This window comes from Arvicanthis niloticus, chromosome 13 (assembly GCF_011762505.2).
Source record: "Arvicanthis niloticus isolate mArvNil1 chromosome 13, mArvNil1.pat.X, whole genome shotgun sequence".
Lineage (NCBI taxonomy): Eukaryota > Metazoa > Chordata > Mammalia > Rodentia > Muridae > Arvicanthis > Arvicanthis niloticus.
This window is the reverse complement of record NC_047670.1, coordinates 72959086-72974678: the sequence shown is the minus strand read 5'-3', so window position 1 is coordinate 72974678 and position 15593 is coordinate 72959086. Positions and strand designations below refer to the sequence as shown.

At 47.5% G+C, this 15593-nt stretch overlaps 1 protein-coding gene across 2 annotated transcripts; it reads right to left on the bottom strand.

Annotated features, from left to right (window-relative positions):
• Positions 1–136: 136 nt before the first annotated feature.
• Positions 137–13845, bottom strand: Drc2 (dynein regulatory complex subunit 2). Of its 2 annotated transcripts, none has more exons than XM_076912036.1 (8): positions 13513–13845; positions 12844–13011; positions 4886–5055; positions 3818–3956; positions 2626–2760; positions 2184–2402; positions 739–891; positions 137–653 (listed from the first exon to the last, which is right to left on the bottom strand). In XM_076912036.1, exons 1-8 carry the CDS (start codon positions 13642–13644, stop codon positions 342–344), a joined length of 1428 nt encoding a protein of 475 aa, XP_076768151.1. In that variant the 5' UTR covers positions 13645–13845; the 3' UTR covers positions 137–341. The 2 variants fall into 2 exon arrangements, with proteins under 2 accessions (XP_076768151.1, XP_034372680.1); XM_034516789.2 differs by having other exon boundaries at positions 2563–2760; positions 13513–13844.
• Between the last annotated feature and the right edge of the window lie 1748 nt (positions 13846–15593).

Here is a 15593-nt window from a genome sequence, read left to right as displayed (position 1 = left end):
ACAGAGACACGCCTGCCTCTGAGACACACCTGCCTCTGCCCCTCTCCGTTTCTGGGATCCAATGCAGAATGTGTTCTGCTGCCCACGCCACCTGCTGATCTTGTATTCTTTTGAGGAACTTCCAAACTACAGGAAGTTTTTCCCTTTTACTTTTATTTATTTCTCTCTTTTTAAAAAAAGAATAAGTAATCTGCTACAGTGCATGGGGTAGTGGCAGTCAGGAAGGAGTACAGCTGGGGTGTCTGTCCGTCTGTCCGTCTGTCCGTCTGAGTGGGAGAGCGAAGCAGTCAGGTTTCAAAAAAGGAATAAAGTCTCTGGGTCCGGAAGGCAGTCTCCTCCGGTCACAGAATATGGGAGACAATGTGGGCTGCTTCGATGACATTGTAAGAGGCTCTTCTGTCCCCGCCGGGCTGGGCTGCCAGTGGGGGCAGCTGGGGCAGGTTGCTTCTGTGGTTTACTATGAGGAGCGGGTTGAGGTGGCTCAGCACTTCGTCGCTCACCGAGATGCCATCCAAGTACTGTTTGAGCATCCCCCGGAGTTTGCCGCTGATATCCAGCAGCTGTAGCCGCCTGTGCTGCAGACTCAGGACCTCCAGCTTCACCTTGTTGTATCTCTTCCAGAAGTTCTCCATCCCCGCATAGTCCATCATAAGCTGAGAGTGGAGTTAGAGGAAACAGGTGTGTCATGGTACCCGTTAGCCAGTGCTGCCTCCCTGCTCACACACTCCCTCTCTTTACCTTGGCGAGGTCCTCCGTGAGGTCCTCCGGGTTCTGGATCTCGGCCTCCTCCTGCTCCTCGGGAGTCAGTACTGAAGAATAGAAAGGCAGTACTTTTTCTTCCTCTGTTTCAAATTTCCTACATATTTCAGCAAGCTTCAGGATCTTTTCACCCTGTGGGGAATTATGAAGAGGTGGTTTAGGGAAAACAAGAGTTTCCCTGCTCCAGCCCAGAAAAGCTGTTCAGCAGGAAACACGTGCGATGCGGTGCTTGCCGTGTGCCAAGCACTGGCCCGGCATTTCATATTCTTACCGCAAACAACTCATTGTTACTCTCTCGGTTTTTTTTTTTTTTTTTTTTTTTTTTTTCAGTTAAGAAAGGCGTTAACTGGGGATGAGGAGAACTGCAATAGACACACAGAGGAAGAGACTGTCTGCACAGCAGAGGAGGACTCGGGAAGCCGAGTGTCCGCTCTTTTCTTGAGAGTATGGGTGGGATGGGGTTAAGGCTCTGTTCTCAAGACCTCTCCTCCCCTACTTTAGGGTTGACCAATCTGAAGTCAGATAGAATGGTCGATTTGGTCCTCAATTGTTCTAGGACATGTCCTGATCAGGTTTTGAATTTGCTGAGCCAGTTTATCAGCAGGGGCCTGCTGGTAGGAGACAAAAGCCGCCAGGGTCAGGAGGCTGAGGAAGAAGCAGCCATCTTGGAAATTGGCCATCTGTATTACCTAGCATGGCTCCTTCTCTCCCTGTCTGTCTGCCTTACCAGGGATCCTGTCTAACTCCTGGTCTGTCATCCCCACCTCCCTGTCCCTAGCTCTTAGAGGGCTTGGGGTGAGGCAAAGGGGCAACAGCAGCCAAAGTGCCTCAGAGCAGATATACCTAAGGACCACAAGGAAAAACGTAACCAATGGTAGTGATCCAGGGCTTAAGACAGCCATTTGTCGATGTCACACCAGTGACAAGTAGCATCTTGGTGAGTCAGTAGTTCTCGAAAGAAATCCCAGGATAAGGTCCCAGAACGATACTGTCTTCAGAAGAAATCCAGAGACAAACCCCCAAAATGATGCAGTCTAGAAATAATACAGCCCAGGGGTCCTGGTTGAGTTCATTTCCGCTGCCAGTTAAAGAATGAAAAGGCGGGGACGATCTGAAGTGCAACAGGCAGCAGCAGAGAAATCGCAAGCGCAGAAGACAGAGACAGCAGGCAGTTGACAGTGTTTATGGAGGGGGTGAGGAAATCACACACATGCAGGAGACATGGAGAAAAAGGGGACTTGGGAAGCCAAAAATCCCCATTACTTCATTTAAAAGAGAGGATGGTGTAAAACAGATAATACAAGTGCTTGCTTTATGAGGGAGAAGCAGGGAGGCCCCGCGGCCCCCCGTGTCTCCCAGAATCCAGTTTTGCCTCCAGCCAAGTTTCTCGGTTTCGTCCCGATTACCCTCTCTCTATCCTATACCTTCTCCACGGCCTTCTTCAGAGCCTTGAGGGTGGCATTACTTTCCAGGGTGAGCTTGACTAAGTTCTCCTGAGATACGGTCCGAGCCTGGGTCCTCTGGATCTTAAGTTTTCGCAGCTGCACATGGACCAGCTCCTTGTCATTCCGGATACACTGATTCTGCCATTCACCTTCGCGGCTGTGGGCTACGATCTTCCCTTTCAGGGCACTTATGGCCTCCTAGAGGGACAGGAGAAGCAATTAACAGAGGGAGATAGGTCAAAGGGGAGACTGACGGGACTGGGAGCAGGTCTATTTCCTGAGCCACCCAGTGAGAGCCCCAAAAGAATCTGGGAAGAATGGGCAAAGGCGACAGGGAAATGGTGTCTCCTGTGCGCACCTGCAGCCTCTGGATCTTTTTCATCTGAACCTCAATCTCTTTGGAGCTTTTCTCATCCTTCACCTTCAGGGCCTCAAAGGCAATCTTCCGGTCCTCCGTGGCATCGGTGTAATTCTTGAGTGCATCCTGGAACCTCCTCCACAGGTCTTCCACTATGTTCTCCAATTGTAGGCGAAGAAAGTGCTTCTCTTCTAAATTCTGGGAAGTGTATCCCAAGTACCAAATGTTTACTTACCCTACTCGTGCCGTCCACGCCCACAAGTAGCCACACCGGTAGGAACTCTCTGGAGCATTGTTTAATGACTTACACTGGGAGTGTGGTTAGTCTATAGCAGCCTGGACTAAAGAGCACGGGGGTTGGATGGGCCCAGCTCCATGAGACAGAATGAGGCCCAATGTTTTAGATCAATGTTTTAGATCTCTTAACTTTTTTTTTCTCTCTTTTGATTTTCCAAGACAGGGTTTCTCTGTGTAGCCCTGGCTGTCCTGGAACTCACTCTGTAGACCAAGTGGCCTTGACACAGAGATCCACCTGTCTCTGCCTCCTGAGTGCTAGGATTAAAGGCGTGTGCCTTAGAGATGGCTCAGTGGTTAAGAGCACTGACTGCTCTTCCAGAGGTCCTGAGTTCAATTCCCAGCAACCACATGGTGGCTCACAACCACCTGTAATGGGATCTGATGCCCTCTTCTGGTGTGTCTGAAGACAGCGACAGTGCACTCACATATATAAAGTAAATAAATCTTAAAAAAGAAAACAAAATAGACTTAAAGTGCACTGTTAGCTCTGTGGGTCTCTTGGAACTCCTGACAGAGTGTAGGTGTCTCGGACTCTTTGGCCTGCTCTTGGGACCCTTTTCCTCCTACTGGGTTACCTCACCAGCCTTGATATAAAGGTTTGTGTGTAGTCTTATTATATCTTGATATGCTGTGTTAGGTTGATATCCCTGGGAAGCCTGCTCTTTTCTGAAGGGAAGGAGTGGATCTGGGGGAGAGGGAGGGAGGTGCTGGGGAACTGAGAGAAGGGGAGGGAGGGGAAAGTGTGTTCAGGATGTATCCTAAGAGAGAAGAATAAGTTCTCATAGCAGTTTAGGACAGTCTTGCCTCCCAAGCAATTTTCACAAGGTCACAAGCACCAGGGCGCCTCAGTGGCGATGGAGTTTTATTGACTGTTGGCTCTAGGGCTCTCCCGAGCTCCAGTTGCCTTGAGCAGTTTTCCTGTGTCTCTCCGGCTCCCATCCCCCAGCTCCTCCTGTACCTTGTTTTTTAGGTCATCCCACATGCTCTGGAACTCTAGCTTGCTCTCGTACTCGGAGTCTATATAGTTTTGCTCCATGGCCATGAAGACGTCCTGTAGATAGTGAACCTCCTTCTCATGATGGTCAATGATGGATTTCCTATAGGAAACACGGTGGATTAGCACATGGACCAAAGTGACAAAGAAATGAGGACTATCACTACGAATGAGCCAGGTCTGGTGAAGCACTCCCAGCATTTGGGAGGCAGAGGCAGAGGCAGGTGGATTTCTGTGAGTTTGAGGCCAGCCTGGTCTACAAATTAAGACCAGGACAACCAGGACTATTACATAGAGAAGCCCTGTCTGGAAAACAAAAAACAAAACAAAACAAAACACCCCCAAACCACCACCACCAATAACAAAATGAAACTGAATGGTACAAACTTTTAGGCTCTGGCTAGGAGGGAGGGAAAAGTTTGCTCTGTGTTTGTGTGTGTGTGTGTGTGTGTGTGTGTGTGTGTAGTGTCCCCCCCCCCCCATTAAGAATGAATAAGAGGGCTGGAGAGATGGCTCAGCAGTTAAGAGCACTGACTGCTCTTTCTGAGGTCCTGAGTTCAATCCCCAGCAACCACATGGTGCTCACAACTATCAGTAATGGAGATCCAATGCTCTCTTCTGGTGTGTCTGAAAACAGGGACAGTGTACTCACATGCATAAAATAAATAAATAAATCTTTTAAAAAAGAATTAATGTGAGTATTTTGATTTTTGAATAGGTAATGCCTTCCAATGATAAAAAACCAAAAACCTTAATAATAAGTTTGCAGTAAAAGCACTCTCCCATCCCTGTCTGCTGCTAGACGGATAGAATTCTGAGTTGGAGGTAGGAGGTGCAGCCAGGAACCCAAAGGGGCAAACATAGGCTAAGGCTGTAAGACTGAACCCAGATTCATTTACAAGGATCTCAGAACCCTGTGTGCATAAAAATTGTGGTTCAGGAAAGACACTCCACGGTACTGGGTATCTGGTTACAGGCACGGACTCTGGGAATGCCCCTGGATCCAGCCTCTCGGCTCTCTGGCCCCCGTACCTTTCTGTCTCGAACTCTTTGGTTAGGACCTCCAGCTCCATGTTGTAATTTTCCTCCAGGAGGCCGAGCCGGCGTCGTTGCAGGGCCAAGAGCCGGTCAACGTTGTGCAGGTGGCTACGCAGAGCGTGGGCATACTGCTCCTCAGCTTCCGTCAAGTCCCTAGCCAAAGACTGGGCAGGAGGAAGAGAATTACCGCGCTGGCCACGTGGCATCCGTGAGAAAATAAAAATGGATTCAGGAGGCTGGGGAGATGGAGCAGCTGGGTTCTCAGCACCCACAGAAGTAGGTGGTGGCACGCCTGTAATCTCAGGTTTGGGGAGTAGAGAGGAGGGGGTGCTAGGTCTGGCTGATCGACCAGCCAGTTTGCCCAATTTGGTGAGTGAGCTTCTGTCTTAAAGTCTAAGGTGGACAGCAAGGAAGTGAGGAAGACACTTGGTGTCACTTATGGTGCGTATGCGCGCCCACACGCACATGGATTTAGGAATCTGCCATTTCCCTCTCATTTCCGAATGGTTTTAGGAACGCCAGCTCTCCCATTCAGTCTTTAAAAAATAAGATTTGTTTAGTACTTGTGTGTATGTATGCATGTCTTTCTATGTTTATTTTAAGTGTACTTCATGTGCTTCAGGAGGCCAAAGGCCCTCAGATTTCCTGGAATAAGAGCTACAAGCAGTTGTGAGTTCCTTATGTGGGCGTTAGAACTCGAACCCGGGTCCTCTGAAAGGACTGCAAGAGCTTGAACCACTGAGCCATCTCTCCAGCCCTTGCCATTTGGTCTTGATACAAACCAAGAATGGCGTCTAGAAGTGGAGGGACTAGTCCCGGTGGCTCATGCCTTTATTCCCACCACTCAGGAGGCAGAGGCAGGTGGATACCGGTGAGTTCAAGCTTAACTTGGGCAAATTGGGAGTTCTAGGCCAGCCAGGGCTATATCATAAGACCTGTCTGTCTTTATTTAAAAAAAAAAAAAAAAAAAAGGAATAAGAGGAGGAGGAGGGAGAGAAAAAGAAGGCTGGAGAGATGGCTCTGCTCTTCCAGAGGTTTTCATTCCCAGCAACCACATATCGGCTCTCAGCTATTTGTAACTTCGGTTCCAGGGGATCCAATGTCCTTTTCTTTTCTTTTCTTTTCTTTTCTTTTCTTTTTGGTGTTTTTTTTTTTTTTTTTTTTTTTTTTTTTTTTTTTTTTTTTTTTTTTTTTTTTTTGAGACAGGGTTTCTCTGTGTAGCCCTGGCTGTCCTGGAACTCACTCTGTAGACCAGGCTGGCCTCAAACTCAGAAATCCGCCTGCCTCTGCCTCCCAAGTGCTGGGATTAAAGGCGTGCGCCACCACTGCCCGGCCCAATGCCCTTTTCATGGCTTTTGCATACATATGGTGCATTTAACATACATCCAGACACACAGATAAAATGAAAAAATTTTTTCTAAAGGAGTGTGAAGTGAGCAACGTCTCGTGGGCCACAAACATTCACACTGATGGAGCTGCCATTAACAAGAGCCAGGGATCCTCGGAGAACTGGAAGTTTCAGGGCAGAAAATGACGTGGACCTAGTTTATCTTCTTATGCAAATCAGGAAAGTGGCCATGGTGCTGCACATCTGTGATGCCAGGGCACTGAGGCAGGGGCATTGCAGATTCCCTGGGCTATATAATGAGTTTGAAGCCTGCTCTGGTGACTTAACAAGACCTGTGTGTGTGCGTGTGTGTGTGTGTGTGTGTGTGTGTGAGAGAGAGAGAGAGAGAGAGAGAGAGAGAGAGAGAGAGAGAGATGTATATATAATGTATATGTGTATCTATATTGAGACACTGTCTCACTCTGTAAGCCAAGCTCCCCTTCAACTCACAGAGATCCACCTGCCTCTGCCTCCCTAGTGCTAAGATCAAAGGTGTGTGTCACCACATCCGGCAAAAATTATTTTACAGGGTTAGCGATGTAGCGCAGAGGTAGAATGTTTGCCTAGCATACACGAGGTCCTGAGTTTGAGCCCCAGTCCTCCAACACAAAATGAAAAGCAAAGAAACTATCAGAGACCAATCAGGCCACATCAGAGGCCAAGAGGAGGTGGTTTCCCACTATACTGAAAAGATGAGTGGACGCTCCTGTCCTGCAGTTTTCTGCAGTGTGACTTTGTCATTCCTCCACAAAGGTGGAGTTGCATTTGGACATGGTGACAGATACCTACTATCCCAGCATTAGGGAGGCAGGAGGATCACGAGTTTGGAAGCTGGAGAGATGGCTTAGAGGTAAGAGCACTTGCTCCTTTTCACAAAGACCCGAGTTCAGTTCCCAGCACTGAAGTCTGGGGTCTTACAGCTACCTGCAACTCTAGCCCCAAGGGATCTGATGCCCTCTTCTGGCTTCTGTGGTCATTTGCACTACACACACACACACACACACACACACACACACACAAACACACACACAAACACACACACTTTAAAAAGAATAAAATATTTTTAAAAAGATTATTAGTTTGAAGCCTGTGAGACTCATCTCAAGAGAAAGACAGAAAAGGGAGAAGGGAAGGCAGGAAGGACTGGGCAGGAAGAACTCGTCCTCTTCTCTTGAATTTGAGTGACCTCGTGACTGTGGGACTCAACAGTAGAGGTGAAGAGGTACTTGGTGCCATGGCGCTTCCAACACAGGCCTGAATCTGGCCTGCCTACTTCTGCTTCCTGCCTCTTGCAATGCCCGTTCTTGGAAACGCTTCCTCCAGGAATGGAGCCAGCAGGCTGAGAGAAAGCCAAAGCACATGGAGAGGTCGTATGAATTCTAGTCAACAACTCTTCTGGCTGACAGCCGCACCTGCGCCAGGCCAATCAGGCTGAGGTGAGTGTAGTGACAATGGGTGGACTGACAGCATTCTTGTTTGTGAAAGACAATCGCCTTTGTCTTTCATGGGTCCAAGGATGTGTTTTATGTAGCTTTCTTGGAGAAAGAGGAACAAACATCTACTTACACTATAGGAGAGAGACTCCACCAAAGTCCACCTTGGTGAATCATTTAGTTTATTGGCGTCACTTACAGGAGCACAGGGGTTGGGGGGGGGGAGTGGCTGACAAGAGCCATATCCCAATAGCTCGGCAGCTCAGCTGGTCTGAGGGTCCCTTCTCCCTAGTAGTTTCTGTTTCCATACCCTTGGAGAGGAACCTTGTGAATCTTCTGTTTTAGGAACTTCCTGAGTCTTAATGAGGCTGCCTTGATGGGAATGGTTTCACAACAGGATGGAGCCCAGTGGTTGAGCAGTTGTCTGTTTGTCTAGCCCTTCACTAGGTCCCTAGCATGCAGAGCTACACAGCTCAGTCTACCCACAGAACCACAAAATGTAATGATGAAACTGTTGTTACTAACTCAGGGTGGTTTATTATTATCGAAAGGTAACTGGGACATTTTCATTAGAGGGAAAAACACTCAGGGAATTTAAAAACAGAACAAAACAAAACCTAGAAAGTTTGAGCACCAGCAAGGATCACCACTGTATAAACTGGAAAACAAGTATCTGCCTGGCATAGCAGTGCAGGCCTTTGATCCCAGCACTCAGGGAGCAGGAGCAGGAGGATCTCTGTGACTTTAATCCCAGCACTCAGGGCAGAGGCAGGCAGATCTCTGAGTTTGGCTCAGCCTGGTTCATGTAGTGAGCTCCAGGGCTGTCAGGGCTACATTGAGAGACCCTACTCAAAGAAAAAGGATCTGATTCTTATTTGCTGACTTTCAGAAAGTCTGGAGAAGCACAGGATAAAGCAAGATAGTTCAGTAGATGGAGAAGCTCTCTGTACAAATTCAGAGACTTGGGTTCAATCCCATATGAGAGGTAGGAGAGAACTGACTCCACAGAGTTGTTCTCTGACCTCCAAACATGCTCTGTAGCACATGCACACCCACTCACAGAAGTCACCTGTGTGCATGCACACTCAAGTCACCTGTGTGCACGCACAAAGTTCAAATTTTGTGGGTTTTTTTTTGTTTTTGTTTTTGTTGCTGTTATAAGATAGCTGAGAGTGATGGTTCATAAGTATAATCATTTGTTTGTTTGTTTGTTTGTTTGTTTGAGACAGGGTTTCTCTGTATAGCCTTGGCTATCCTGGAACTCACTCTAGCCCGGGCTGGCCTCAAACGCAGAGACCCACCTGCCTCTGTTCCCCAGTACTGGAACTAAAGGTGTGAGCCACCAAGGCTGGCTCACAAGTATAATGTTAACACGTCGGAGGCTGAGGCAGGAATATTGCCATGGATTCAAGGCCAGTCTGGACTCAAAGAGAAACAGAAAAGTGGACTAATGGCTTAGCTGACTAGTTCCTGCCCAGGCCCTGAATTTGGAACCTGCCTCAAAACCCACATAAAAAAGACCCAGGCCTGATGGTAGGCGCATAACCCCATGCACATCCACTCATTCATGGTGGGTCGCTGAAGCCACTGGCCATCCAGCCCAGCCCAACTGATAAGTTTTAGATTCAGCAAGGAAAGGGCACATATTCTAGAACTGGAACAATACAGCAAAGATAAGCTTGACCCTGAGCAAGGGTGGAGTACAAATTTGTGAAGTGTTTTGTTTTGGTTTGTTTGACAAGGTCTCACTACTGCATACTTCTATCTACCATGGGTCTTGCTATGAAAACCAGGTTGGCCTTAAACTCGAAAATCCTTCAGTCTCTGCTCAGATTGAAGGCATGTGACACCAGGCCCAGTTCGTATTTTTTTCAATGACTGCTTTAGATTCACTTTATTTTATGTATATGAGTGTTGTCTACATGTATGTATGTGTACCATGTGTGTGCCCTGTCCTTGGAGGTCAGAAGAGGGTATCAGATCTCCTGGAGTTATAGGTGGTTGTACCCCAGATGGATGCTAGAAATCTAGCCTGGTTTCTACAGCCACTGCCCTAACAGCTGAGATGTCTCGACAGCCCAAGCGTACCATGTTCTAAAAACAGCAAAAAGATGGAAAGACACATGGTAGCAACCTCTGGCCTATATAGACACATACAACACATGTGCACATACAGTGCACGTGCACGCACACACACACCGACCAAGTCTAAAACCTCCCAGGGCTGGGTGTGTGACTTAGTGATAGAGTGTTGTTTAGCTTAGATGAAGCTCTGGGTTTGCTCCCCACCACTGGAGGCTGGGGCTGGAGAGATGGCTCAGAGGTTAAGAGCACTGACTCTCTTCCAGAGAACCTGGGTTTGATTCCCAGGAACTGCATGGCAGCTCGCAACCCTCTGTGACTCCAGTTCCAGGGGACCTGACACCCTCACACAGACACACATGCAGGCAAAACACCAATGCACATCAAATAAAGATAAATAATTTTAAAAAACCCAGTCTTACTTAAGTTGTTACTAGCAATGCAAAGCTGGCGGGGCAGTGGTGGTGCATGCCTTTAATCCCAGCACTTGGGAAGCAGAGGCAGGTGGATTTCTAAGTTCAAGGCCAGCCTGGTCTGCAGAGTGAGTTCCAGGACAGCCAGGGCTACACAGAGAAACCCTGTCTCAAAAAAGAAGAAAAAAAAAAGTAGTGCAAAGCTGTCCCGGGGCCTATGAGTCCTCACCCCTACAAGGCTTAGGCAGAAGGAAAGATGTACGGTGAATATTTGCTAACACTGTGGAGCTTTGCTCCAGAAGAAAAGATTAAGGGGTCGGTGAACAGGTAGTCTGTAAATGGTAGGATTGAAAAAGGGACAAACTCCCAGCATTTGGGAGGCAGAGGCAGGTGGATTTCTGAGTTCGAGGCCAGCCTGGTCTATAGAGTGAGTTCCAGGACAGCCAGGGCTACACAGAGAAACCCTGTCTCAAAAAAAAAAAAAAAAAAAAAAAAAAAAAAAAAAAAAAAGGACAAACTGGGTATGATGGCACATGTCTTTAATCCCAGTATTCAGGAGACAGAAGTTGGTGGATCTCTCTGAGTTTGAGGATAGCCTGGTCTACACAGCAAGTTCCAAACCAGCAAGTGTCTTATCTCAAACAAAACAAACACCAAAAAAACAAAACAAAACAAAACAAAACAAACAAAGAAAAACAAATGAAAGGGGCTGCAGCCTGCTCTTCCTTGGTGCCACCTTCAAGTAGGCAGCCTGCATGGATTGTAGTTCCACTCAGATCTTTAGTGACGCCTGAGATAGTCAAAAAGAAGGCCAAGGATTTCCTCCAGCACAAGTCTGACCAACGTGCCAGAACTAAACAGATGCAGAGGCATCTCTAGGCTACAGAGGAGATTCTGACGATCAGTACTGGTCACTGAGAGCAACAGGAGAGCAACCACACGCTGCGCAGGGATTCTGTAAATCTCTGGACAATCAAGGATTTACAATCTGTAAATCAAGGAGCTGGAAGTGCCACCCTCACCTGACAAATCTTACTGATATTTCCACCCAGAATCCCAAAGCTGCCATGGAAAGGGCAGCATGGTGGCCATCAAGGTCACCAATCCCAAAGCCAGGCTGTACAGGGACTCGTGTGAATAGAAGGCTCGTGCACCTGCTTCATTTCTTCATTTCAAAGAAATTTAAAAGTGGGAGGTGAAGGCATACAGAGCCAAGGAGACAGTTAAACCCAGGGAGGTAGAAGGAAAGAACTGACTCTAACAAGGCTCTCTCTGACCTCCAGAGGCATGTACCACCCACCCACATACCATACACACAGGTTTCTAAAGATTTATTTATTATGTATGCAGCATCCTGCCTGCATGTATGTCTGCAATCCAGAAGAGGGCGCAATATCTCATTATATGATGGTTGTGAGCCACCATGTGGTTGACAGGAATTGAACTCAGGTCCTCTGGAAGAGCAGCCAGTGCTCTCAACCTCTGAGCCACCTCTCCAGCCCCCATGCACACAGGTTTTAAGAAATGGATGCATCAACATCTTTTAAAAGATGAGAGTCATTCAGGAACTTCTTGAGAGCATGAGCACATCCAGGCTGATGGCACCTGCCAATAATCCCAGTATCTGGGAGGTTGAAATGGGGAGATTGCTGATCTATAGCCATCCTGGGCTACACAAGTCTGTTTTGGTCTCCTGTCTCCCTCCAAAAGATCATTAGCATGGCTGACTGAATAGTTTGGAGTCCAGAATCTCTCCTACCTCTGTGAGGGAGGGCTTCCCGACCTTGTCCACGGCCACTGATGTTAAATCAAGGAGGCCAATCTGGTTGAATGAAGTAGTGGACTGAGCCGAAGCTCCTACCTACACCTTGCCAGTTGTCTTGGCACTCACCTTTAATCTCAGTGCTTGGGAGACAGAGGCAGGTGGATCTCTGTGAGTTTGAGGCCAGCCTTGGCTACATACAAGTTTCAGAACAGCCAGAGTTACAGAGTGAGACCCTTCAGAAAGAACAAAATATCCACAGGATAGTCCCAGGCCTCTGCCTAGAGCAGGCATCCTTGGATAGGTCAGTTTCCCTCTCTGGACCTGAGCCTTCGGATGCTGAACTAAAGGAATGGGCTTGAGTTCAAGTTGCTGCTGATGCTGACTGCTCCTCGGTGCTCATCTGGGGCAGAGATGGCCAAAGATTCGGTTCCTCTAAGGAAGGGGAGGATAGTCACAGCTCGGGATTTCGTTTCTCGTCTCAGTGACACGGATTAGGACCAATAGCTATGTTTGTCACAGAGTGTGCCTCATGAAGGCTTGAAGGCCAGTTAGGTAGATCCAGGTGTGTAGCCCACAGCCTGTGATGCCAGCAGTTGGGAAGCTGGGGTAGGAGGGTGAGGAATTCAAGGTTATCCTCCCCTTACATGTGAGTCTGAGGCCATTATAGGAATGCATGACTTTGTCTCAAAATAATAATAGTAATAATTGTTATTATTATAATTATAGGAATACATGTATTTGTCTCGAAATAATAATAGTAATAATAATAACAGTAGCAACGACAACAATAAATAATAAATAATTCACTAGGCTCATTCTACCGGGGAAGGTTAGGAAGCCACCCCTGGGAGCTCTCTGGAGAGACTGTGTACCTTAATGACGCTGTCCTTGCAGTCCACCACTCGTTCAAAGGTTTGGCTGAGGATCTCAATGTCCTTGTGAAGCTCTCGGGTCTTGACCTCTCTGAGGACGGTTCTCCACTGCGTGTTAATCTTATTGAGGTTCAGAGCGCTGTTGTGTTCTTCTTTGGCCAACTTGTCCTGCGTGAGGAGTAAACACATGTGTTTCAGCCAAGGCAAAAAGGTCTATTACCGAGCGATCGATACCACTCTGAAAAATGCCAATCCTTGTGTATTCTCAAGTACAAAGCCTTTGGCTGCCAACACTCAGGGGCTCCTGTTGGTGGTTTCCGATGCGTTCCCTCCAGGGTGAAGCATCAGAGTAGAAGAGTTTCTAACGACCCCACTCCAGACCGAACACCAGAATTCAAGACAGCTGAATTTGGACAACTGACAACACCCACTGTCCTAATTCCGAGGGCTCAGTTGATACTGCCAAACCCAATTCTCCCCTCCCCATACTTCACAGAAAATGCCCTAGGTAGAAACCAAAGTTGTCTGAAGCCCATGTATTTGGGGACCAACGACTTCAGAGGGACAAGGAAGGATGAAAATGAGCCTGCCGCAATGATGTGATCCCAGGCAACGGCACCAGCGCATGGGCGGTGGGTCTGGGCAGGACACACAGCAGACAAGCATCACCTTCAAGAACTGGGTGAGAAGCCTTTCTTTCTTCTTGGCTGCCTCCTCGTCAGCCAGCAACTTCTGCTGAAATATAAGCAGCTGCTCTTCCTCCGTCAAGGGTATCTTGGACTTTTTTCCTTTTTTAGGCATGGCTGGGCTGCGGACTGGGTCCGGGCACGGAGCCTCTGCCTGCTGCTACGACCCGCTTGTGAGGAATTAGAAGGAAAAAGTTCCCATGAACAGGGACCGTTTGGAGCTAAAGTAACGGGGGCCTTAGACCTCAGTCCTCCCGCCAAGAGTGCTCAGGCAACATCAGACTGGAGAGCAGAAAGACGCATCTTGTCTCCTAGCAACAAGGACCTTCGCTAAGACCGCGGGGTGAGAAATTGGAAGGCAGCTCTATTTCAAAGCGCCCCCTGCACGCTGGAGGACCGCAGTTAGTTCTTGTAAGCGGGCCTTTTATCATTAAGAACCCTAGTCTCTCTTTAAAAAAAAAAAAAAAAAAAGTCTTCAAATAGTTTTCCTATTTTACTTTTTTATTTGGTGTATGCGTGTTTTGCCCGCGTGTATGTCTGAGCACCATGTCCGTGCCTGGTACCTACAGAAGTCAGAAGACAGCGTTAGATTCTGTAGAACAAAACCACGTACACACATATATTCACATAATGAGATGGTTCACTGGGTAAGGGAGGTGCTGCCAAGCCTGTTGGCCCGAGATCACAACCACCTGTAAACCCAGCTTCAGGGGATCAAATCCCTTTCTGGCCTTGGTGGATGCTGCATTAACATGGACAAACACACACACAAAATATTTTTAAATATTTTAAAAATTGCCTCCTTGGAGATAGAGAGCTGGCTCAGAGGTTAAGAGCACTTGCTGCTCTTGCAGAAGACCTGGGTTTGGTTCTCAGCACCCACATGGGCACTCACAACTGTCCATGAGTCCACTTCCAGGGGATCTGATTTTCTAGTCTGACCTCTGTGGACACCGGGTAGACACATGGTCCACATATATACATGCAAGTAAAATGCAAGTGCACATAAATAAATCTTACCAAAAAATTGAGACAGTGTCTCACTGTGTAGCCCTGGTTGGCCAGAAACTCACTATATAGACAAGGGTGGCATCAAACTCCTCATAGAAATCCATCCACTTCTGTCCCCCACCCCCACCCCCAGTGCTGGGATCAAATGTATGAATCGTCACTTTCCAGCTTAAATCCTTCTTTCTTTCTTCTTTCTTTCTTTCTTTCTTTCTTTCTTTCTTTCTTTCTTTCTTTCTTAATGTATGAGTGCTCTATCTGCATGTACACCTGTACACCGGAAGAGGGCATCAGATCACGTTATAGTTGGTTGTGAGCCACTATGTGGTTGCTGGGAATGGAACTCAGAACCTCTGGAAGAGCAGCCAGTGCTTTGCTGAGCCATCTCTTCAGCCCCTTAAATTTTTTTAAAAACTATTTATTTATTTATTTATTTACTTATTTATTATATGTAAGTACACTGTTGCTGTCTTCAGACACCCCATAAGAGGGCATCAGATCTCATTACAGATGGTTGTGAGCCACCATGTGGTTGCTGGGATTTGAACTCATGACCTCCAGAAGAGCAGTCAGTGCTCTTAACCACTGAGCCATCTCACCAGCCCTTAAATTTTTTTTTTAAACCATACTTTTCAAGAGCAAAATTCTGTGGATAACAAAAAGAAGTGCACCAGTGCAGGCTCTCCCTTCTAGGAACACCCACACCGGAGGTAGCATCGAAGCCCCCAAGTCACACACCGCGACTGTCCCGGCAGCCAGCTCCACTCCTCCCTTCATGCTTACTCTTGAGTTTTCCAAGCAGCTTGTTTTTCTGTTTCATCAGTAAACTAACTTTACTTCACTCTGATTCATCCTGGAATTCTTTTCTGTGGTAGATGTAACCAAGAGGACCTGAGTTAGAAGTCCTCACGGCTTCCCCAGAGACTCCCCAGGCTGTTCTGATGACAAACTAAGCTATATTTCCTGCTGGCGGTGACAGTATTATTGGGAAAAGTATATGAGACACTGGGGAAAACAAAGCTACAAAGACAGAAAGTAGGCAACTGTTGCCACCCA

Coding starts and splice junctions, on each gene's coding strand:
- Drc2 (XM_034516789.2), bottom strand. CDS start 13,644: ATGCCTAAAAAAGGAAAAAAGTCCAAGATACCCTTGACGGAGGAAGAG. Junction 2,761..3,817: donor GGGATGACCTAAAAAACAAG/GTACAGGAGGAG, acceptor TACACTTCCCAG/AATTTAGAAGAGAAGCACTT. Junction 2,403..2,562: donor AAAAGATCCAGAGGCTGCAG/GTGCGCACAGGA, acceptor CTGTCCCTCTAG/GAGGCCATAAGTGCCCTGAA.